The sequence below is a fragment of the Carex rostrata genome, chromosome 1, assembly GCF_964058835.1.
Source record: "Carex rostrata chromosome 1, lpCarRost1.2, whole genome shotgun sequence".
Lineage (NCBI taxonomy): Eukaryota > Viridiplantae > Streptophyta > Magnoliopsida > Poales > Cyperaceae > Carex > Carex rostrata.
In genome coordinates this window covers 4,652,896-4,677,711 of record NC_135918.1, presented here as the reverse complement: position 1 = coordinate 4,677,711, position 24,816 = coordinate 4,652,896, and the positions used below count along the sequence as shown (strand labels likewise).

General features: G+C 36.7%; 2 protein-coding genes and 1 long non-coding RNA gene across 4 annotated transcripts; 1 reads left to right on the top strand and 2 right to left on the bottom strand.

The window, feature by feature from the left end:
• The first annotated feature begins 328 nt into the window (after window positions 1-328).
• Window positions 329-5,039, top strand: LOC144553290 (RING/U-box superfamily protein). The gene is made up of 15 exons (XM_078301394.1): window positions 329-533; window positions 616-772; window positions 1,373-1,473; window positions 1,642-1,703; window positions 1,776-1,867; window positions 2,287-2,422; window positions 2,534-2,620; window positions 2,983-3,073; window positions 3,348-3,455; window positions 3,591-3,691; window positions 3,992-4,057; window positions 4,188-4,275; window positions 4,382-4,442; window positions 4,544-4,607; window positions 4,733-5,039. Exons 1-15 carry the CDS (start codon window positions 473-475, stop codon window positions 4,841-4,843), a joined length of 1,386 nt encoding a protein of 461 aa, XP_078157520.1. The 5' UTR covers window positions 329-472; the 3' UTR covers window positions 4,844-5,039.
• A 544-nt stretch (window positions 5,040-5,583) lies between these two features.
• LOC144553244 (protein NRT1/ PTR FAMILY 5.10-like) lies at window positions 5,584-9,579 on the bottom strand. 2 transcript variants are annotated; one of them, XM_078301343.1, is made up of 4 exons: window positions 9,378-9,579; window positions 9,088-9,305; window positions 6,792-7,336; window positions 5,584-6,400 (listed from the first exon to the last, which is right to left on the bottom strand). In XM_078301343.1, exons 1-4 carry the CDS (start codon window positions 9,457-9,459, stop codon window positions 5,602-5,604), a joined length of 1,644 nt encoding a protein of 547 aa, XP_078157469.1. In that variant the 5' UTR covers window positions 9,460-9,579; the 3' UTR covers window positions 5,584-5,601. The 2 variants fall into 2 exon arrangements, with proteins under 2 accessions (XP_078157469.1, XP_078157471.1); XM_078301345.1 differs by lacking the exons at window positions 9,088-9,305; window positions 9,378-9,579 and adding an exon at window positions 7,644-7,741.
• Window positions 9,580-11,095: 1,516 nt separating this feature from the next.
• Window positions 11,096-14,179, bottom strand: LOC144565172 (uncharacterized). The gene is made up of 6 exons (XR_013514852.1): window positions 13,970-14,179; window positions 13,516-13,845; window positions 12,458-12,719; window positions 11,836-11,940; window positions 11,401-11,447; window positions 11,096-11,306 (listed from the first exon to the last, which is right to left on the bottom strand). It is a non-coding gene; the product is annotated as an uncharacterized LOC144565172 (long non-coding RNA).
• Between the last annotated feature and the right edge of the window lie 10,637 nt (window positions 14,180-24,816).

The window sequence follows — 24,816 nt, the reverse complement described above, 5'->3', positions numbered from 1 at the left end:
TATTTTATAACATTTAATTACATTCATCCATCTCTTGAATATATCGATACATCCACTGTGAAAATAAACCAGATTAACAGATTTTAAGTTTTGAAAAAAAAAAAACACAAAGGGAAGGCCGTATCATGTTTTTTTTGTTTTGTTTTATAATGTAGTATTTTAAATAGAGAACTAACTTTTGGTTAATTGGATCAAGATGAGAAGTTGCAAGTCTGAAATTAATGATTTTACCACTGTCCGATCCGCATCCGACCGTTTGCACCCCTATCGGTCACGCAAATTATGAGATATCTTAGACGATACGCACTCGGTTTTTTAACCCTCAATCGAAAGAGAGACTATCACGTCTTGAAATTTATAATTGAAAAAGAAATTCTCAACGCTCAAAATCTTCCGTTGAAAGAAACCAACCATCTTTTGTAAGAGAACTTGGTAGTCCTCTTTCTCACCATAGGAAGAGCCGAAGAAGGAAATGGATTCGGGGCAATGCTCGCACACCGACGATCATTGCGACGTCGTCTGGGCCAAGCTCGGTATTTCACCTCCCTCCCTATTCCTTTCAATTCTGGAAACTAGGGTTTTGGTCTTAATCATTCAAGGGTGTGTGTATTTCAGTTCCCAGCGATTCTACTTACCCGAAAGTGGAGATACATTCAACGGATGCGCTTGTTTACTCGCAAGTCGCCAACTTGTCGACCAACAAATCGACATGGTGCGAAATAATAAGGCGGAGCTCAGAGCAAGATACGCTGACACAGATTAGAAACTTGAGGTTTGTTGTGTTGTTGCGAAATTAGATTGGTTGTCAGCGATGCTATGGTCTAATGGTAGTGGTATAGTCTCCTACGGTCATCTGGATTGGGGCTGTAATTTTTGGTCTGTACCTACTGGTTTGCACTAAAAAGAAAAGAAAAGGAAAGAAAGAATTAGATTGGTTTGCTGATTTTTGTACTCTTTGCTTGGTCTTCCGAACCTCCCAAAATTCCTGTCCTAGTGGTCCGGTTATGATATATTGCTTTGCGTCATTGGAGTAGGTTCTTTACTTTGTTTTACCAGAAGGCCCTTGAAAATTGGATATTTCCCTTAAGAAATAATTTAGGTTTATGAATGTATGTGATATGAACTCTCAGTGTGGTGGAAAAATTTTAATATTTTTTTCGAAATTTTGTTACTGATCTCTTAGTTTTGTCCTTGGATTACTACCATCTAGCTTGTTCACTCGCTTTCTGACTGTATTCTAAAAAGTTGGCCCGGGCTTATAGATCTCCATAAAATTTCAAAATCCAGGGGTGGGTGGTTGTTGCCCCCCTGGCCGGGCCAATCATGCTTGTCTGGACTTAGACTTACTTTCTTCTTTTCTAATTTGCTGAAGTTCAACTGGAATAATTGTTGATGGAAATCTGGTTGCTGCTGGAGCAGCAGTAGTTGGAATTAAAAATGGGGCAGAAATTGTTTCAGGCCCCAATAGAGAAGGTATATATACTCTATAGGGTCTTAAAAGAATTTTCTTTTAATATTCTTCTTATAGCATTTTTTATTAATTGCATCATCAAACATTGATGATCCATTGGACATGCATCCCATATTGCCTATCCATCGGACATGCATCATTAATTGCATATTTGTTAACATATTTTTCAGGCTTTCTGAGTTATACATTCCAAATGGCACTTTCACCAAATCCTGACATAAAGAGCTTAAAGGTAGTTATTATAGTCTGTCTTTTTTTATTTGGTTATTAATTATAGAAACTAAAATTTCTGTCATATTGCCAGATAGAAGTTGATGTTGATGATGCCAAATGTAGCATATGCTTGAACATATGGCATGATGTTGTGACAGTTGCACCTTGCCTCCACAACTTCTGGTAATATATCCTCTACCTGGCTTCCTTCTTGTTCTTCAGGTTTTTGTTGCAATTATACTTTTTTGAGTTTTAATAAATTTGCAAATAACACCGTATTTTACTTTGTATCGGTACTGAATTAGGTGACATGATTCTTATTCTAGTATCTTGTCTTATTTTGGAGGTCAAACTCTTATTTTGATTGAGTTGTGTTTGGCTTGATGATGAGTTTATGAGGAAGATAAACTTTGATGGAATACCAATAATTGATGGAGTATACAAGCTCCATCTTATTTATCAAATCTTTTGGTTTTTTGCACAAACTATTTGAAAAGATATTGGGTATTGTTGGGAATTCTTTTCTCTGTGTTTCTAATCATAAAAAGAAATGGGTTCTATGTCATTTACTTATTTTTTTCCTTCTTTTTCACCTTCAAAAGCAATGGGTGCTTCTCAGAGTGGCTGAGAAAATCTTCAAATGGGTCACGTGATAAAGCACCAAATCTTCCTTGCCCACAATGCCGTTCCATAGTGCATTCTGTGGGGAAAAACCACTATTTGCAAAACATTGAGAATGTAGGTTTCCCTTCATTTTTTTTTTCCTTATGAGTGATTGGGTTATTTTATTAACTTTTTGTGTTATCATGTAGTTTTCAAAATGCTGACAGAGTTCTTATTTTGTTGTAGGCTATACTTAAAAGCTTTTCTTCATTAAAACGTTCTGATGAGGAAATTGCACTGTTAAATTCCTATGCCTCTGTTAAGTCAACTCTTGTGAGTTCAATTGTTAATTCTAATTAAACCAACAAATAGGAGTCTTTTAAAAGTAAAGCAAGTTCTAAATTTTAAGTGAAATATGTTCCAATCTGGATTCTAATTGCATCATCTAGTTATGATTAACACTTTTGTAATCCTTTGGATGAATTTAGACCTGTGCATATTTGTTCCCCAAGTTCAGTTGTATTTTAATGCATTTGTTGAATTCTTGTACCTTTTGTTAGGTTATTTATATCCCTTAGCACTATTCTAGCTCTGCCTTTTTTTTTATTTAGTTTCTATTTCTTCCCGAATTGATTTGTGGTTTATATCATCACAAACCCCCCTTTTTTAGTTACTTCTTTATTAATGCATCTTAGGTTTTGGGGCAGAAGAAAAACCCTAGAAAAAGGCCATTTATTGCCTTAAATGATGAGAGTAACAATCCTGATGTCCCTTGCCCTCAGTGCGGTAACAAAAATTTAGTTTTTATAAGCTCATTTATTGTGGGATTCTATTTTTTTTATCTTTGAAAGGATTACATATCTTGGATAATTCATAACTCTATCAAAGAATAAATGTTTAAATATTATGCAATCTGTCATTGATTTATTAAGCTGAAAAACATAATAATAGGGATTTTTGTTTTCAGTACTTAGTTTTAGCAGTACTGGTTTCATCTTAGCCATGTCTCCTTTTATCTCTTAATTTCCCTTGTTAACCATACAAAATTTATATGGTGTAGGGACAGAAATGGATGGATTTAGATGTAACGCAGGAATAACCCACTTGCAATGTCAGGAGTGTGGTGGGTTGATGCCATCTAGACCTACAATTGGTGTACCTCAGCACTGTGAGTATTATTTTTTTTAATTATCTTATCTCATCTTCTTATTCATGTTACTGGCTTTCTTCAAGTCAAACTTCAAGCTTTGACATTTAATTTTGTTCACATGCTGTTACGCTTGTAAATTATGCCTTTATGCAGGCACAGGATGTAGTAGAGTATTATGTGGAGCTTATTGGCATGCACAAGGTCTGGATTCAAATCAATATAATCTCATCTGCCAACCGGCAACACTCAAGCCAGTAATCCCTTTTTCAATTCCTTCTTACAACTATTTTTTTCTACAACTCCAGCTTTGTTAAGTCTTGTCTGCATTACTATGCTTGTAACTTCTGGAGCAATTAAATTGACCACACCCATTTTCTTGGCACAACAATCCTTGACTAGCTGCCAAGATAGGAAACTTTCATGAAAAAAAGAAAAAAATGTGATATTCCAAAACAAACTAGAACCAGTATGGTCACCCTGAGAACCATTAAACATTTTTCTCATTCTGACATAAATGAAATAGTCACATTTTTTGACTTATTTTAATATTGTAGATCTCTGAAAGGACCATCTCCAGGATTCCCGATTCAGTGCATGAAAGTAATCCTTTTGAGAGAGAAGTATGTACATATTTAAGTAATTTAACACAGCAGTAATGATTCAGATTGTTTTTTAAGTACTTGTACATGCATTATTTCATAATGCACACATACATAACAATAAAGTCTTGTCTTTTCATTTTTTGTAAAGATCACAGAGAGGTGCATACAAAATTCTGGAAAGACTTTGCAAGCTCTAATTTCAGATTGGATTGCGAAGTTTGACAACAAGGAGATGGGTAGGTTGTTCTTGTTTATTTTTATCATTTTGTTTTCAGAGTAGCTGTGAACTTTTGGTGTTACAATTCCAAAAAATTAATGGAAATTTCTTTTGGTCTGTTTTAGATCGTGAGATATTACAGCTGCATAATCACGGCACAATCACTTCCAATACCCACTTATGCAAGTAATGATATTTCTTTTTCACACTAATATGTCATATTGACCTTGAATTTTGATTCTTCTAGAGCTTTAGATTGGAATACTTAGAGATTATTATGATTGCAGTTCCTGTTATGACAAATTTGTGGATTTCCTCTTATACTGGTATCGAGTATCATTGCCTAGACCTGTACGTGCTCTCTCTCTCCCTCTCTGAGCAGAAACAATTACTAATCATTGAAAATTTTCACTTCTTAAGCCCTATGATTTTACTGCTACCTAACAATGTTTTCTCTAAACATGTTCTCCATGCAGCGTGACAGAGAGAACTGCTGGTATGGGTATCTTTGTCGAACCCAACACCATAATATCGACCATGCTCGCAAAAGAAACCATGTGTGTCGCCCCACCAGAGGAAACCCTTAAATCTTTCCCAAACTTGCACTCTTTTGTTGAAGTCTCTCTCAACCCTACTCTCTATGCTTATTTTCCGTTATAATTTTTTTTTTTTTTTCTGATAAATGATGCATGGGGTAGCCCAGTATTTTGGTATGTAAAAAAGATGCGCTTTATTAGCATGCAATATAGGCTTGCTCTTCAAAGAGTTTTTTTACACGGGCTAGGGTTTTACCAAGGCCCAATAAGTTTTGGGCTTTTGTGTGTATATTTTAGAAATTGCTTAGCTCGTTTGGTTAAAGGTTCATCAAATGTTGGCAATATAATCTTTTGTTTTTATGGTCATCGAAATAAAGTTAAAATTTCATAATCTTTTATATACATGTAATTGAGTTAACTTAAACATATCTAATGACTTAAAATAATTTAAGCATAAAATTAAAAGGTGACACCATTTGATATCAATAACCATTGGCATTGGATCTCTTATTTGTTTGCCTTATATGCGTAGTGTTTAATTATTTTTTTTTTAGTGTGGTGGGGTGGGAAGCTTTTTTTGTTAATCAGTGAAGCTAAAATTGAATCGAGCAAGAAAACTAAGAGCTGTTGATAACTTGTGCAAATAATGGATTGAAAATTATCTGTATCTAATGGCTGACACAAAGCTAACTTATGCCTGGGGACATGAATATAAATCAAAACTTCGCATCATTAAATACAATTCTACTTGAATAAAATATTGAGTATACAATGCATGATACAAAAATATATGTAGAACGGAAGAATGCTTATCTCATCTTTATCTTATAAACATATGATTTTGCAAACCGCAAGTACACCATAAAAGAAGCAAAACCGAGTCCAGCAAGAAGCCAGAAAAAATAATCAATGTGTGCCTTGTTCAAATTATTTGCAAACCACCCCTCTTCTTTCCCTCCAGTGACTCCATCTATAATGGAAATAAGGAAGCCACTAGAAAACCTCCCTATACCAAATATACACAAATACAATGCAACCCCTAAACTCCTAAGACAATCTGGTACCTGGTCGTAGAAAAACTCTTGCAGCCCAACAGTTGCAAAGGCATCAGAGATCCCAAAAATAATATTCTGTGGGGCCAACCACCAGATGCTCATTGGTACTGTAACATCGGGTCTATCCACCAAACCAGAATCTCTTGCTACCATCAATCGCCTCATTTCCACCAGTGCTGCAAGAACTGTAGACAGCACTGAGAGAAGCATACCAGTCCCAATTCGTTGCAGCATGGTTAACCCAGAGGGTCGGCCTGTCAATTTTTGAATGAACGGTACGAGGAACGAATCATAAATTGGGAGGAATATGATAGTGGTGATACTGATGCAGGACTGTAGGGCGGCTGCAGGGATCTGGAACCTGGGTCCTATGTGGCGCTCCATGGTGCTGCCTTGCTTGGTGAAAAGAGTAGGTGGTTGCGCAAAGACCATGGCATACACTACACAGGTTGACCAGAGAGGGAAGAGCCGTGCAAGGGATTTAACCTCTTCTTCACTCATTTTGCTATTAGATTGAGAAGAAATTTCATGTGGTGTTGTGTTTTCAACATACCTGGTTTGCACAGAAGAAATTTTGAGCACGAATGTTAGATCCAGGTCACAAATGCAGCATAAATCGCACACCATTCAATGCTAGCAAAATTTACATGCTGGTATAATATGCTGTCCCTATTCTTCAACTAATTATCTATTAGTGCTAACAACATGTTAGCAATGCAGGGCTTACTAGTTTATAAATTGACTGCAAACTATGTAACATCCCTTGCTTTGTTTTTCACATTTCCTTCAAAGAGTCAAAAGATCAAACTGAGCTTGAATCTTTCAATAGGTTCATTACTGCCAATAAGGTGATAGCTCATCTAGAGGATCTAATCCCTATTAAATTACAATTGTTAATGCACTTGGTCACTAATTAGTAATCACCATGCAAGACTAAGAATTACCCAAGTTGGTTGGTCTTATCGGGCAAAAGTGTTTCCCTGGCATCATCAAATCTAGAAGTGAGCCGCCTCCATTTCTTCTTAGCTGACTCACCCCACACCTGAAAAATCCTGACAAAAGGGCTTTCTGTTGCAACAGGAAGGTACCGGTAAGTCTTTCTTCCGACAAAAAAGGCCACCAGTGATACCCCCACTGCCACAAATGGTATCCCAAAGCCTAGCGCCCATCCGTAATTGTCCTGTATATAACTGAGTACTAATTGGGCAGTAATGGTACCAGTACAGACACCAAAGTACCAGTAGTTAAAAAAGGAACTTCTGGAAGCACTTTCTGCAGGGTTTCTGGTGTCAAACTGATCGGCACCAAGGGCCTGTGTGCAGGGCTTGTGGCCCCCATGTGCCAGAGCAATGAGATAGAGAGAGAAGAAAAAGAATGCCACTTGGAAAGTCGATGGCGAGGGGCATGAGACAATTTCACCTTTGATTGTGGTACATTCAGGAGGCTTGAGGGAGGGGAGCGTGGCGGAGAGAGTCAGCATTCCAAGACCCTGAATGTATTGTTGATAAGTCCGTGGTAAACAGATTATAAATATTTTCATTGTCAGACAAAATGCAAATAAAGGCAATTTTGTCAAATAAGATTTTATAGCTGGTATTTTACCAACTCATTATCTAATTTTCTGTTTAGCTGTTTATTTTTTGATGTTTTGAGATGAAGATTGATAAGAGATTGATATTATATTTATGTTAATTCTTTTCAGCTTTTTTTTAGAATGAATGTAGTTATTTTCCCCTTTTGACCTAAGATCAACCAACAAAAACATTAAAACAATGATGCTAAATGGACTAATATACTTGCAGTGCAAGCTAAGCGGTCATGGTTTCAAATTTATTACTAGCTTGTTATAGGAGTTCAGTTCAACCCTTCCCTCATGTACAAAAAGGAAAAAAAAGGTCATAAAATCAAAAAAGGTAACCAAGTCTCAAGAAATATCAGCTTCAACTGAGCGTTTGTTATTACTTTAAAAAAAAGTTAATCACCAGCAAATAGCAAATCATATATTAACTAATTGGATTAGGTAAAATCTGCATTTAATTACTGGGAGTTGGTACCTTAGAGATCTGTACAATAATCATATTACAACTAACAATAATAATATAAAAGGAGCTAGCACTTGGATTCTGAAATCGTCAACTTACTTTTATTTTTGAGGCTTACATAAGATTCTAAAAATCCATAATCATTATAAACTGAAGAGAACAAATTCTCCTGTACCCTTGTGAAACCTCAAATTATCTCATATTTCACTATAAACATGAAATCTTATGAATAATGTTGACAACCTTAACAATATTTTTCAAATCAAGTTATGAAAGGTTCTCAAATATAGAAATTTTCATGAACAATATTAACTTCAAAGATGTAGTAAAATAATGCTATCTGGGTCATAATATTTTGATGGTTTAGCAGGAGTGTCTAATTAAGAATTTTGGGTTTCACATGAATATATGTGAAATATGATATATTGCAGGTACACGTGAAATTCCCCCTTGAAAAAAATACAATCCACCATCAAGCATTAAGCCGATAACTATTGCCAACAATGTTCTAACAAATGAAGAAAAAACTATTGCCATTTGCCAACAAGCGGAATAAGGATTTTTCTAGGTTAATATCTGTACAGGTGAAACAGTTAGTTGGAAACACGGCTCAAAAGCACTTCCATGAACCCTTTCCAAAAAAAAACTTGTGAGTACTTTTGTAAGTAACATAGGCTCACTTGTACGGATTATATCTGGCTACATAGAACCAGTATTGCAGAAAGAAAAGCAGGTACATGTTTTTCTAGGTCCACCAAACATTTTCAATTATTGGTCCTAGAACTTAAAATGGTTACTGTTGTTCTTTGGACATGTGATCCACTTGATTATTCTTACAATAATTTCAACTGGTTACTGTGAATTTAAAATGGTTACCGTTATTTTTTCTCTCTTCAGTTTCTAACTTGGAAAAAAAATCAGAGAACCAGAGAGAGGTTCTCTGAAAATGAAAAAATATATATATCTTCAAAAAGGTCAACTGGCGAAAATTGCGGTAATCGCATGAGAATTGGCGAACTGGAGAAAATAGTGGGACGATTTCAAGAAAGGAAACAGAATCCTTGAAGTTGTTACAGACAAAATTTGCGGTGAATTGCATACTAAAATAGGGCAAAAAAAGGAGCAAAAAACATATAATCAAAGGGAAGAATTCATTATTGTAAATACACAAAAAAAAACTGACACGAGAAGACCTTACAAAGAAAGCAAGGGCAGAGGAGTACAGCACAGTACGGTACCGGCCAAGCCACGAATCGGCGAGAAAAGCGCCGACTAATGCCAGTGACGAGGCAGCACCTGACCAGGCGTTCTCATTTGCGGCTCCAGCTGCAGTTGATTCTCTCAATGGCCCCGTGAGGTAGGTTATCAGATTCGATGTTATCCCGTAATAGGCAAACCGCTCTGCCATCTCCACACCTTCAAAGGCAAAAGCAAAAATTAACACCACAACGGTAAATTACCGTCAGATAAAATATTGATCTTACATACCTATGATAAAGAGAGCGGAGGACCAGCCACCAGTGGAGGAGGGGGAGGCGGGGCTACCCCAGTAGTCCACCGCGGCCGCCATGGAAAAGGCGATGCTCTGCTCAGCTGTGTAACTAAGATGTTTCTTTCGAGAAGATCGTGTATATTGATAATTTGATTTGATATTTTGAAGATTTGAAAGGAAGAGCACCGTGGGGGTCAATCAGTGAATGTACGATGGGGATCCAACAGAACGAATCTTCTGAGGTATCTCTAACTTTTGAGTGACCGCCGTGTACGTACCTATGGAACCGAATCCTCTGCCCACCGGTGGGTAGGAAATTCCTGTCTCCAGAGTCACTGCAGAGTGAGTTCCCATTTAACTCTAAAACCAAAACTATTTTAATTTTAAACTCTTTAACAGTAAGTGGGCCCACCCCGCAGTGACTCTGGGAGCAGGAATTTCCTGCCCACCGGTGGGCAGCATCTGATTCCCGTACCTATTCGGGGAAAGTGCGGGGCAAGTATTATTTGTGCTTTGAGATTCGTGTAGAACATATTTGAACGGTTAATATTTCATAAAAAAACACTAAAAGGTTGAGATATCTTAGAAGAGTATTATTTGTGCTTTGAGATTTGTGTAGAACATATTTGAACGGTTGATGTTTCATAAAAAAAACACTCAAAGGTTGAGATATCTTAGAGTAAGATTTAGCTGCTATTGGTAGCATAAGGCTTTTCATGCTAAGCTTAACTTTAAAAATTTATCGTATAAACTTCAAACTTTAATTTAAGTGGCTCGTTAAATTAGTTATATAATAAATTTATAGAATGTCAAGTTTTATTATTTTTGGATTTTTTACTATTTTTTATAATTTATGAAAGGTGGTAAAAAATAACTTAAAAATATAAGAAAATTGTCAATATTTTAGGTCATTTTTTGCTATCTTTCATAAATTATAAAAAAATAATAAATTTTTTTTCAAAAATTGCAGAAATAATATTCTACAAGTTTATTGAGCTGCTTGTTGGGTTTCGGGGTAACCAAAACCGGTTTAGGCTTAAGCTGCGGAAAGACCGTAAAACAAAAATTTTACTTCTAACTTAAGCCAAGGATTAAACGGGTATGTCAGGAAACTTTCCAAGGCAGTCCACCTCCAGTATTTCTTTGGCATCAAAACCCAATTTAATCATTTTACATATCTACTACATGATTGATTTCTAAAACTTTAATCTACTTATCAATTAAATAGATTAATATAGCATATTTATACCTTGTCTCCAAATTTCAATTGGAACTAGATGCTTCGTGTTGCGGCTACGCCGCAACCATTCTAAAACTGTTGTGCGTTTATATTAACTTGATGGTGCTGATGTTGTTAATGTAGAAGCTCATATACGTCGGTTAGAAGTAGTTGTAGGATTTACATGCAGCAATTATCGAAAGGGAAATCATGGAGGATAAATGTGTGTATTTTTCCACTGATGGCACATTTTTGAGTTACATTTAAAAGGAGTGGGATTTTTTCTTAAAAATATAAGAGATCTATTTACATTTTTTTTTAAAAAGAGAGCATTAATGCTCATTTCTTCTATTTGACCTCGGTGCTGCATTTTTACCATATTGGAATAAGTACCAGAGATTAATAATTGGGGAAATTATGTTTATTGGATCGGACAAAGTTATAATACTGTCCAGATAAAATTAAGACATTAACAACCATGATTGGAAAACAAAGTATATCATACTGATCTCTAGATTTTGCTAGTTGATAGATACGGTTAGTATGAACAATTGCCAAAATCAGATGCAATTGGGAGTGAAGTAATTAGTTAACAAATAGTATGAACAATTGTTACAAGGACAAGGAGAACAGTGCAGTGGTTGGAATTCTAAAACTTTTCTCATCTAAATTTCTGTCTTCTTCCACTCTGTTGTTGTTGTCATTCCTGTAAATTAATCATCATGAAGGTTTAGCTACTTACTATGTAACAGAAAGTAGTTGTTTGCTTCAAAAAATATGTGCTGCCTTTTCATACTCACGTGAACCACTTGTAGATCTTAGTAGCATTATCGGTTGATCCATCGACCTGAACCATGTAGAAATAAGGGAAAATAAGGGAAGGGGAATGCGGGTACACATTTATTGCTAGAGCAGATAGCAGATGAGATTATAATCATATATATTTGAATCCATAGAATAATTCAATTAGTTTTGGAAAACAAAATATAGCATCAATAATGAAATGACCAATGCAAATTTGAGTTTGACTTGGTGCCATATGAGCTTCGAAAATGACTCGATCAAGTTAAGCTTATGTGTGCAAATCTTTGGAATATATCTTATAGGGGCAAAATTCAAGAGTAGACGAGTGTATGTTTTCTTGAAGTTTAAGCATATATTTTTAAAATGTAACACAAATACTACTGAGGAAGAGTGTGACCCACATTAACTTGCTGATTAGACAAGGAACGCACCTGCATATATCGTTGCATGAACTGATTTGGTAGAGGACATCAAAGACCTGCAAATGATGACCTTCTGAGCCGACGAAATTATTATTGATGCGGTGTGGTGCAAAGCTGAAACAGAGAAAGTGTTGAAGTGTCAATAATCGACAATGATATGAAAAATGACATAAATGGATTCACCGTACGACTACAAGTATTATTTGGAGAAAATTGGACCAGCTCACCAGCTAAAATACCAGATGATACCAGAAAACTTCTTTCGGACCCAATTCCTTTTTTTTTTGGACTGGAATGATTTCTTTCAATCATAGCAGAAGAAATGAAGCATACTTCTTATTTTATTTATTTAGATCAAAAGTTGAAATAGCATTTATCGTTTATAGCAAAACGGCTTAAATGATGGCACTATATCCATATTGCGATGCTACAGCGCCACAACTTAATAGTTTGGAGAATACTATAGCACCGCTATGTAGAACTTCATTCAAACAACTATTTATATTTATTTTTTTAACCTGATGATGATTTCAAGGAGTGTGTCATAGAGGTAATTATCAACTTATGCACAATATGGATAAGGTTTTACTAGAAGGGAAATCTTTTTTTTTCAAAGAGGTAAGAATCATACATTGGTTTTGGGTGGCTGTTACAGTTTCTAGCTGCTCAGCTCTTGTGGTGGCCGTAAGGCACTTGGTTTTTGAAAGTCAGGTTATAGTACAGGCTACATGTTGATTTCGTAAGAAACGGAGAGTTGTATTAGGGAAGAAATAGATTGAATTTATGTTTTATCTTTACCCCGAAGGAAAAGAAAGCAGTAAAGAAGTGAAATGTTAACTTTATTAACCTGGAATTTTGAGCTTTCAAATGCATGCAGTGGTAGCTTTCAGTCTCTTTTATTTCTCATAACGAAAATCAACCCATATGCCAAAATACAAAAATGAGCAGAAATTCACACGGAAGAATTTATTAGAATAACATGTCTTCTAAACTAATTTGGTGTTTTTTAACTTCATAACCAAGGAAAACTGCTGGTGCTAGTGTGTGTGTCTCTTGACTCTTGGGGGGGGGGGGGGGGGCAGGAGGTGGGAGGGGGTCTGACATGAATGCAAAATTTGATTTTACAAGAAAATCAATTCCCACATTCAAAAAATCCACTCCACTCCTCTTGAAATATTAAAATCATTGCCACATTTGATATCATAAAAGCCAAGAAGAAGAAGAAAAGAATAAAAAAGGAGAAAAATAATTTGTTACGGTGGCCATGCCATAATGGAAGAAAAGAGAAGAGTTGAAAACAAAAAGAAATATTTTTTCATAGCCATGACATATAGCTAATTGAAATGATATGGTTCATCAAATATGTTGTTTGATCAGTCCAATTCAAACTCAAATTACTGAAAAAAAAAATTTCTGTTTGGAAAATATAAACCAATCAACCAAATTGGAAAACAAACTATATAACTAAAAAGCAAATCAAACAACAGAATCGATTTAACCGAAAACATTTTGTTCAGTTGAAACCAAATTGGCCAAACCATTTGAGCACCCCTAAATTTGACAACCTTATATTATATTGGAAATGAAATCTATAAAAAAAAGAAAGGTACAAAGGATTACAAAAAAGTATTAAGGAGAAAAGGGACCAGGCAAGTATATATTAATGCAAGCATTGAATGGATCAATAACCTTGAGGCAATTTTCCCAAACAGAGTGCGCTTTAACCATAGAACAGATCAAACTAATAGCAAGCTAGATCAATATTAGCCACTAATTGTTGAAATTCAAGAAAAAGAGGGGATTAGTTCAATACCAAGAAAAGAGAAATTGAATTATATGCCTAACTCCCCACCCTTCTCCTCTCATGTACAAACCTTTGAGAAGGCGACAAATTTACCTTGGTAGCAGTCGGCAAGATGCGTCGTCCAATCTCAACGGAGGTTTCTGCCCAATCGCAACGGAGGCTGCACTTGTAATTTTGCTTACGTTGCTGTGCAATTTCCTTTTTGTAACCTTCAGCTGAGGAAAGTGCAAGAGTTCAAAATTTACCACAAATTAGGAAATCGGGAAGATTTAATAAGGAATTGTGGAGGATAGGAAAAAATGAGGAATGAAATCAGTGATGGAACTAAGAAATTCTTACCAACCTAGTGAAGCAGCGACAATGGAGAATGAAAGGCGCCAATTTGGTTTATGCTCAGCAGAGGTTAGTGTAGGAGGAGAAAGGGAAGAACTGAAAGAGGAGGTAAGCGGTACCCAAATAGAGAGGAGGTAAGCGGTACCCAAATAGAAGGGGCACGCGGCGTCGAGCTCAGAGCCACGCGGCAAAGAGGGGAGGGAGAGAGCAAAGGTCGGAAATAGACGGCGTGATAGAGATTGAGCTGCCACAAAAACTGGGAAACTTTTGCTGGTGATGTCACGTGACATAAGCGAGATAAATGTAAATCACAGGATGAGAATCAAAAGGCAGTGAATGGGGGTGTCACTGTTCATAGCTACAGTAACACTCAATTCTCCTTTTATGAGTTAGAATGCAGCCGATCGAGAAGAACGAATCTGGGGAACTGCTTGCCTCAGAGTATCAGACGTCTGATAACTCTATCGGTTATCCACCAGGACTAACCAGAGAGCGGTTTATTTCTTTTGCCAGAAATATTGTAAACTGCGGAATTCTGCAAAATACTATTCACCAAGAAAAGACGAAATAATATTAGTCACGATCCGCTAGATGTTAATGATTATCACAAGCATGTGAGTCATATGCACCGTGTGCTTCGCAAGAATACTATTCACCGATCTCATGAACTCTAAACAATAACCGTAAACCGAGAAAGAAATAAAATAGATTACTAAATTGATTCGGTATCGAGTGAATTAGTAACTTTCTCTCTACCCTCACCCCTCTATTTATAGGCATTTGACATGATGTGAAATACCCAAAATACCACCATGTATGGAGGTTTTGGAGAGGAGGTAATCAAATTGGATTTTTGCACTTTGGCCCAAAAATCAATTTAGTTCATTTGGGCTTTTCGGTTTGGGCTTTTAATTCTAATTAAGGCTTTAATGCTAATTGACTTTCGGCCCATAATTTAAATTCATAATTAACAATTAAAATCCAAATCAAATATATATAATTGTCATGTACAATTATATTTCTTTTGGTTGTTGTTTCGGTAACTTTTATACAACGTACCGAGTATGTTTATAAATTAACCTTTTGTTTTTGTTTTGCCATTTTTACATGACATTTATAATTTAATTACATCACGTATAATTAATTATAACCATCTTAATATTATTTATAATCAATTTATAATTAATCAATAAGATTCTTCGATTAACTCCTATATGGTGTGACCCAATAGGATCTGTGTTATGTTGGTAAATAGAATTAAAAACCGTTTTAACTTCTATAATCATAGGAGGCACCTAGCAGAATGCACTATGACCATCCAATTACACAGATGATGCTGTACTATACAATATCACGATCCAGTAAACTATTTTACCCGTGTTAATTATTTGTCTCATAGCTATCAGATCAGTTTCAAGGTAGGTGTGTGTCATCCTTGCATACTTAATCTTTTCTTGATCTTGAGCAAATTATCAAATATAATTACTCTTGTAATCATACCGCATGCAGATAATCTTACTCTATCAAGGGGCCCAGTGATACTATAACTCGTATAGAGATACGAGGGACAATAGTACTTTTGGTAAACCATCACTTCCTCAGCTAAGCTATATATACCGAAGAGTTACCGTTATAACTGCTTTTTACGAACAGCGTTAGATAACAATCACACATACACATATCTTAATAGGAAAGATAAATACCTCATAATGTTGAACTTAACAGTGAATGAAATCATTAATGACACGAACACAATTCCATTTAATGTTGCATTCGGGGTCTGTCAAATTGTCAGTGGTCTGTAAAACTTGACCATTTTTTAATCCAAATACTAACCTTGTAGCGGTAAATTAGTGTTCCTGCTAATTACCTAGGTTAGAGACTTTTAAGAATATATACCATCTATATTATGAAATTTCACAATTTCAGTCATTGACTCGAAATGATTCATAAATGCAATAATACTCAAGGCAACAAAATGACAGTTTATTAATCACTCAATTTATGAACAAAGCTTTATATGATAAATTATCGTATTATTGACTTCTAGATTATTACAAACTAACACTACTCAGATCAAAATTTGAAATTTATATGATAGATTTTTGAAACCATAGCACAGAAGGCCTTATGCCTTACTCATCTTAGAGGATGCGAATTCAGAATAAGACGGAGGCTTGAGACCATAGTGACAAATGAATTATTCGGGTTCGGTTTGACGAGGTCAGAAGTTTGTGATTCATAAATAATTCATATACAATTCGAGAATAATTCGGCACCACAAGGAAGTTAAAAAAACCCAAAAAAATTATGTTTTTTCCGCGTTTTATTCGTGAATAATTCATGATTCACATTTTATTCACGAATAAAACGTATAATATGTTTTTTGTGTTTTATTCAGTATTCAGTTAGAAAACATCAAAAAAATATTTTATTTGAGAATTATTTGCAAATAAAATGCGTACCTTGTTATATACTTGAGACTACCTATTGTAACAAGAATACAAGACTTTTTTTTCTTTTTATGGTACGTTTGGGTGACACAGGAATAGCGCTAACCCAGGAATAACTGCTATTCCTGGCGAGCTATTCTCTACACAACGCGTTTGGGTGAAAAAAAATGTTATTCTCAACAAAGGAATAGCTCGGGTTAGCTGCTATTCTGCTATTCCTATGAAATGTTGGGTTTTAGCGGCTCTTCTGAACCCAGGAATAGCTGTTGTTCTGAACTATTCCTTGATTTATCCAAACGCACCGTAACTCAAATTTTGAGCTTAGATCCAGAACATCTGATTAGAATCTAGACCAATCCATTAGAAGTGGAATGCAATGATCCGTTTTAATTCGTGTTGTTGCAGATTGGACGGTCAAGATCTAGACGCAAGATTTGATGTACCTTAAGGTAATTTTAGTTCGTCGTGTTGCACACTACTGTTTAATTTTCTTTTTTCTATGGTCACGTTCACGTAAGATGTTGCTATTGTACATAGGGTGATATGTGGTGCATATATAGATCCGGTGCACAAAATTTTGGCATGATGAGGAATTGAAAAGGTTGGAGCAATACTTCACTAATGGCCCTCGCGAGGAACTCGTATCCTTTGTATTACTATAGAAATACGATTTTTAAAGGAGACTCCTACAGTTTTTTTTGGAACGATCCATTGGGTGAGATGATGCATTTTCATTGACTGGACCAAAGTTGAAAATCTCTCACGCATGAGTAGGTTGATCTGTGAGATTAGCCACCCCGCGCCCGAAGTCATTCTTTGGTCCATCAGCTTACACAAGGCGAGTCTCAATGCACTGAAAAGGTGGCTATATCACTCCTATAATTTTAAAATTTTAGGTTTTTACATTGAAATTTTATTTTATTTAATGAAAGTGTATATAGTTTAGCCTTCCTCAATAATAATCAAATTTTTATTGTAGTCCAGTAGTCAAAGCTTTATTTTGTAGTTGAGAGGTCTTGAGTTTAAATTTCACTCGCCACATTATTCATTTTAATTTTTAACCTCATTTTTCATACATTTCTAGTTCTACCCCTGCTTACACTCTCCAAAGTTGTCCGCACCACATCATATTTTATTCAGTGAATGAAGCTATGCTAATATAGTAATATGCATATTTTAATATTCTTTTAAACATGTTTTATTCAAAATTTACATTTTTTAAGAATATTTTGATATTCTTTTAAATAGAAAATCACTACTTTCTGATGGTTTCAAATATGTAGATTGGTGATTTTCTACATATATAAAAAAAATGAAAAAACTAATCTCATATATATTTTCAAACGAAAATTCATGTTAAATGATTCAGATCAATTATTAGAACTTCGACAACAAAAATATGAATTTATTGTACATGTTTATGTGTGTATTGCGAAATATCATACAGCCTCACTCTGTACACAATTATGTTACTATCAAGTGCGACTTATCATCACCAAGGCTTGAGGAAAAAAGAGAGAATGTGGGTTAATTGACTTCATTTAAAAAAAATAGTATTTATATATGATTTTTTATATGATTTAGAATAAAATGACATGTTATTATAAAATCCATCTCTATTTTATGTATAATTTTTTTGATACAGTTAACTTTCGTATGTATTCAACCGTATGGTTCGAAAATGCAACTCCACCCCTTATTATCACACAGTTTAATATTGTTTTGAAGAAATTGAAATTTCTAACTGATAAAGTTAGATACGAATATCATGTCAAGCAGGCACTAGTTTTTGGAGATATTTAATTAAGTTATAATGTATATGTTGTTTTAATGTTCCTTTAAGTAAAATATTAAAAAAATTTCATTACAATCCAACACAATTACACATAAATAAATAATAACAATAATAAATTAGATAAATAATAAAAAATTAACAATATAATATTGCATTTTTTTGCCTAATGAAAATCTTAGCTTCGTCACTGGTAGCACGATATATGAACTGTCCATTTTAAGCTGACACAAATCTCAAAACAAATCTTTATGAAAGTGAATTTGGATGAAAGGATAGATTTGTAGAAACAGGAGTTAAAGATAAGAATTTGATTAAATTATATTAAGGAACAAATGGATATGTCCAGTTCAGTCTCAAATGGACAACAAGTCACCTCCATATCAACAAAACCTACAGCTCTGTTATATGCATCAGAGACTCACGCAAATCACACAAATCAGCATTTACCATAGCTCAAATTACTGAAGTAAACAGTAGAATTATAATTAGGGTTTTCATCTCTTTTATCTATAAATACACAGCTTGTAATCTCTGTAATCAATCAACAAATGAATGAAATATAATCTAAAACCCCTTTCTTCTTCTCTTAGCTTTTATGGTATCAGAGCTGCTTAGTCAGCCGACATGAATACCTCTACTTCTCAGCCACCTCCAATCTCCACCTCCACTGTGCCTCCCTCCTCCCCAACTACATCTTCTGATTCTATCATTCTTCTCAACCATCCAATCTCCACCAAACTGACCAGAACAAATTACCTTGCTTGAAAATCTCAGATTGAACATGTACTCTATGGATATGGGCTTCACAAATACCTCACATCTCCTGCTCCTCCCCAGTTCATCATCGTTGGCACACAAACCATTGAAAATCCAGCTCACCGTCAAGATCAACTGATTCTCGGGTGGATCATATCCTCTTTATCCAAAACCTTGCTTGGCCAGGTCGTCTCTTGTGCCTCTTCTTCTGCTCTCCGGTCTCATCTACAACAAACCTTTTCGGCAACCTCTCGTGCCCGGCTTGCTGAACTGAAACGAAACCTTCAAACCACAGTGAAAGGGGGTTCAAATTGCACTGACTACCTTCACCGGATTCGTTCTATCGCCGATGAACTAGCTTTCATCGGCCACCATGTCCTTGACAATGACCTCATCCTCTACATCCTTGGTGGCTTAGGCGCCGAATTCAACGCCCTTATGGTTGCGGCAACCACCAAAGACCACCTCACTGTGCCCGAACTCGAAGCTCTCATCCTTACTCACGAGAAGCTTCTCGAAAATCAGCACAGTGCTTCCTCTCTCCCTTCCGCCTTTGCTGTTTCCACTCCACGACCTTCTCAACAAAAAACCAATTACAAACCCTCTTCTTCTAATGGATCATATTCTGGGCCGAAACCAAAATACAATCAATCTGGGCCGAGACCTCCCTCTTCTTATGGGCCTCGCACTAACTCTCCAAATCCTCCTATTTTGCCCACACCTCCTAGTCCGTATAACCCAGTCAGAGCCCAGCAACCCAGAGCTTCATTCAATCCAACTAAATCCTTTACTGCTTCATCCGAGACTTGCCAGGTCTGTTTCAAACGAGGTCACACAGCTCTTATCTGTTGGTACCGTTATGATGAACGGTATGCCAATGGTCCTCCTCAAGCCTTCATTGCTCAACCGCAACAACCTTCTCCCACCCCCGATTGGTACCTCGACTCCGGGGCAACTCACCACGTGACAAGCAACTTGAACAACTTGTCATCTTACATCCCATATGAGGGCATGGACTCTCTTCACATCGGTAATGGTACCGGTATGACCATCCATCACATTGGATCTTCTTCCTTTCATTTTTTTTTCTTGCACTATTCATCTCAAGGACATTCTACATGTCCCTAATTTCACAAAAATCTTCTTAGCCTCTCTAAATTACTACTTGATAATTCACTAACCATTGAATTTTCTTCTACCTCTTGTGTTCTCAAGGATCCCCGCACCAAGCAACCCCTCCTCCAAGCTAGGCTACTTCATGGTCTCTACTTCATCTCTCTTCCACTTTCACCACCTCCTCAAGCCTTTCTTGGTGTTCGTACCACCGCCGACATTTGGCACGCTCGTCTTGGCCACCCATCTAGCTCCACTACTCTTCATGTTTTACATTCAAATAAATTACCTTGCACTTCTAAAATTTTATCTATTTGTCATGATTGTTGTGTTGCCAAATGTCACAAATTGCCTTTTTTTTAAGTACTAGTTCTACTCTTGCTCCACTTGAACTTGTGCACTCGGATCTTTGGGGTCCAGCTCCTATTTCATCCACAAACGGTTTTCGTTATTATGTGATTTTTATTGATGATTTTACACGTTTCACGTGGATCTACTTCTTGAGTTCTAAAGATGAATTGGTTCCTATTTTTACCCGTTTTAAAACCCAAATTGAGAACCTTCTCAATTCCACCATTAAAACATTACGCACCGACAATGGAACTGAATTTAAACCTCTCTCTCGTATCTTCCCTCAAATCACTTACCAAACCTCGTGCCCTTACACACCACAACAAAATGGTGTTGCCGAACGCAAACACCGTCATATAGTCGAACACTCTCTTGTGACTATGAACCGAGCCTCTATCCCCTCTCATTATTGGGATGAAAATTTTGCAAGCATTGTCTATCTCATCAATAGACTTCCCAATGCCTCTCAATCACCTCCTCTTTACACTCTTCTCTTTCACAAATAACCCGACTACACCATGCTCCGCATTCTTGGTTGCTTATGTTTTCCTTTAACCAGACCATATAACTCTCACAAGCTAGAAAATCGAAGCCTTCCATGTGTCTTTATTGGATATGGTTTATCACAAAAGGGCTACAAATGTCTCCATCTCGATTCTAACCGAATTTTTATCTCTAGACATGTTGCCTTCGACGAAGGTATTTTTCCTTTTCAGGTGGCTGCCCCAACACAAACAGATGGAGACCACTATGATTCCAGCTCTCTCTTCTCGGGTTTCTATTTCACCTCCCAGCACATGCACTCCACTGGGCCGTAACTCACCTTCCCTAGTTTCGGCTTCTGGGCTAAACCAAGTTTCTGGACCTAACCAAGCTTCTGGGCTGAATCTACCTTATGGGCCGCTGCTACCTCCTCCTCTCAGCCAACTACATTCTGGGCCGATATCTCCTTCAACTGGACCAGCATCTATTCCCTCCTCTAGCCCAGCCGAAACTTCTACACATCCTAATTCTCCCAGCCCAGCCGTAACTTCCACACCTCATCCTATCTCCAACCCAACCGAATCAAGACCTGTTACAGAGACTCCTCTAATCCAGTCAACTTCCAGCATACATCCTATGGTCACTCGTACCTGTGATAAAACCATTAAACCAAAAAAAATTCCTAACCATATTGCCCTTCTCTCCTCTTCAAACATTCCATCTGACCCAACTACATTCTTTCAAGCTCAAACAAGCAATCATTGGCGTGAAGCTATGGCTCTCGAAATTGATGCTCTCGCTCAAAACAAAACATGGACGCTTGTTCCTCAACCTTTGAATCAAAATATCATTGGTTGCAAATGGGTCTACAAAACCAAACGCAAACCTGACGGGTCTCTTGATCACTATAAAGCTCGTCTTGTTGCAAAAGGCTTCAATCAACAAAAGGGCATCGACTATTTCGAAATATTTAGTTTCGTTATTCGACCTACCTCTATTCGAATTGTTATAACTTTTGCAATCTCGCATGGTTGGCTACTTCGGCAACTGGATGTCCAAAATGCTTTTCTTCATGGTGACTTACACGAAACGGTTTACATGCAACAACCACCTGATTTCGTTGACCCTGCCTTTCCAACTCATGTATGCCTCCTTTCTAAAGCAATTTATGGGTTGAAACAATCACGAAGAGCTTGGTTCCAAACCTTGAGCTCGGCTTTACTTGCATACGGGTTCAAAGCTTCTCATTATGATCCGTCATTATTCGTTCTCCACACACAGGGCCGAACCATTATATTTCTTGTCTATGTGGATGATATAATAGTGACGGGTAGCCATCCTGATTCGGTTTTTGCTCTCATTCATCATCTTCAAACAAAGTTTGCAATCAAAGATCTTGGCCCGCTACATTATTTCCTTGGGATTGAGGTGACTCATTCTGAAACCGGCCTTCACCTTTGTCAATCCAAGTACATCCATGACCTTATTAGCCGAGCTCACATGACCGAAGCCAAACCATGTTCTTCACCTATAGCCTCAAATCTCCAACTCTCTAAACATGATGGCGATCTATTCGAAGATCCTCACCTCTATCGTTCAATTGTTGGTGCACTTCAATATGCAACCATCACTCACCCTGACATTGCTTTTGCCGTCAACAAAGTCTCGCAATTTATGCACTCTCCCTCGACATCTCATTGGGCAGCAGTCAAGAGAATCTTGTGATACCTCAATGGCACTCCTCAATTCAGTCTCTCTCTAAAACCGACCCCTAATCTTGTTCTACACGCTTATTGTGATGCAGACTGGGCAGGATGCCCCGATGACCGTCGTTCCACTTCTGGCTTTTGCATCTTCTTGGGTCCTAACCTTATATCTTGGAGCTCTAAGAAACAAGCGACGGTATCTCGATCAAGTACAGAAGCCGAATATCGAAGTCTCGCAAACACAAGTGCCGAACTCATTTGGGTACAATACATACTGGCCGAACTACATCTCTCTTCTTCCTCACCTCCTATCTTATGGTGTGACAACATTGGAGCAACTTTTCTAACTTCCAATCCAATGTTTCACGCTCGTACAAAACACGTTGAGTTGGATTATCATTTATTAAGGAACAAATGGATATGTCCAGTTCAGTCTCAAATGGACAACAAGTCACCTTCATACCAACAAAACCTGCAGCTCTGTTATATGCATCAAAGACTCACGTAAATCACACAAATCAGCATTTACCATAGCTCAAATTACTGAAGTAAACAGTAGAATTGTAATTAGAGTTTTCATCTCTTTTATCTATAAATACACGGCTTGTAATCTCTGTAATCAATCAAAAAATGAATAAAATATAATCTAAAACCTCTTTCTTCTTCTCTTAGCTTTTAAATTAGTAAAATAATGAACTAATTTAAAAGGATAAACAAAAAATAATGAGTACATACTAAAACACAGAATAAATATTCAAAATAATGCTAATCCGAATTAACGACTATTTTTCGTCCATACAAACGAACCAAATTGATTTTACTTCGGTTAAAGAGTATTCTATCTCCGTGGTACCGCAGGAATAATCAATTGAGAGATTTGCACCAAAAACGTTATACTGGTAACTGGTTTTCTTCCGTTTATACCGGAAGGAGAAAATCCAGTGTAGTAAAATGCGGTTTCTATGCGGTATGCGGAATGCCACCGCATACCGCATATACGGTATACGGCCGCATATGCGGATTTTTATGCGGATTTGTATATGCGGTTTTAACATGATGTAATTAAATAAGTATTGGACCCAACGTTTCTTATATAAGTATTTGGTCCAACATTTTTTTTAATCTTTCGTAATTATATAAGTATTAGGCCCATCATTATTTGAATCTTTGATGATAAATAATACATCTTATGGCTCAAGCCCAACATAACAATGAATTTCTGTGGCCGTGGCTTTAATCCGGAAAAGAACAAGCCCAAGCTCCTTGGTGCTTGAATCGTTACCAACAGAGCAATAGAACTCATCGCATATTTTTGGGCCGTGGCTTTAGTTCGTTTTACAATAATTAAATAATACTGTAACTCTGTAAGCAACAGAGCAATGAGAACTCCCATGCCGCGTACGTCCGGAAAAGAACTCATGCTTTAGTCCCACAATCCTTGAACAAGAGAAAAGCATTGCTCCCCACTCTATAAAGCAAGTTGTGAACTACACACAACAATACTAAATTGGACTCCATTCGGGTCCGAATTTGGATTGAATTTTAGGTTATTATCCGATATCTAATTCACTTCAATTAATAATTAATAATATTATTTGAATTCAAAAGAATTTGAATTTTTTTAATAAATAAAATTTTAATATGCGGCCCGCATATGCTAGTTTTATGCGGTATGCGTATTTTATGCGGCCGGTTAGATGATATGCGGGCAAAATTATGCGGCTGAATATGCGGCCGCATATGCGGAACCGCATATTATTTTTCTATGCGGTTCACAACCGCATACGCATAGACCGCATTTTACTACACTGAGAAAATCTGACTACCTATGAATACAAAACCAATAAGCAGCAGACCTTCGCATGCCTGATCCAAACCGTTCATATGCACTGAGAACTGAGATCCGTACTCGCACAGATCTTAACGGGAATAAACGGTTTGAATTTACAATGGATTAGGTACGTGAGTGGATGGGAATAACAAAGCTTGGCTACGACCTTACGTATCTACGAGTCCTCATCCTCTGATGTAACAGAATATTTGAGTTTAGATTCGAGCCGTTCGATTAGAACCTGGACCAATCCGATCCGACGTAGAATGCACGGGGACCTTTAATATTCGTGCCACATCAGATCGGACGGTCCAAATCTAAAATCAAAATTTCTGTTAACTCAGGTGATTGGATTCCGAATCTAT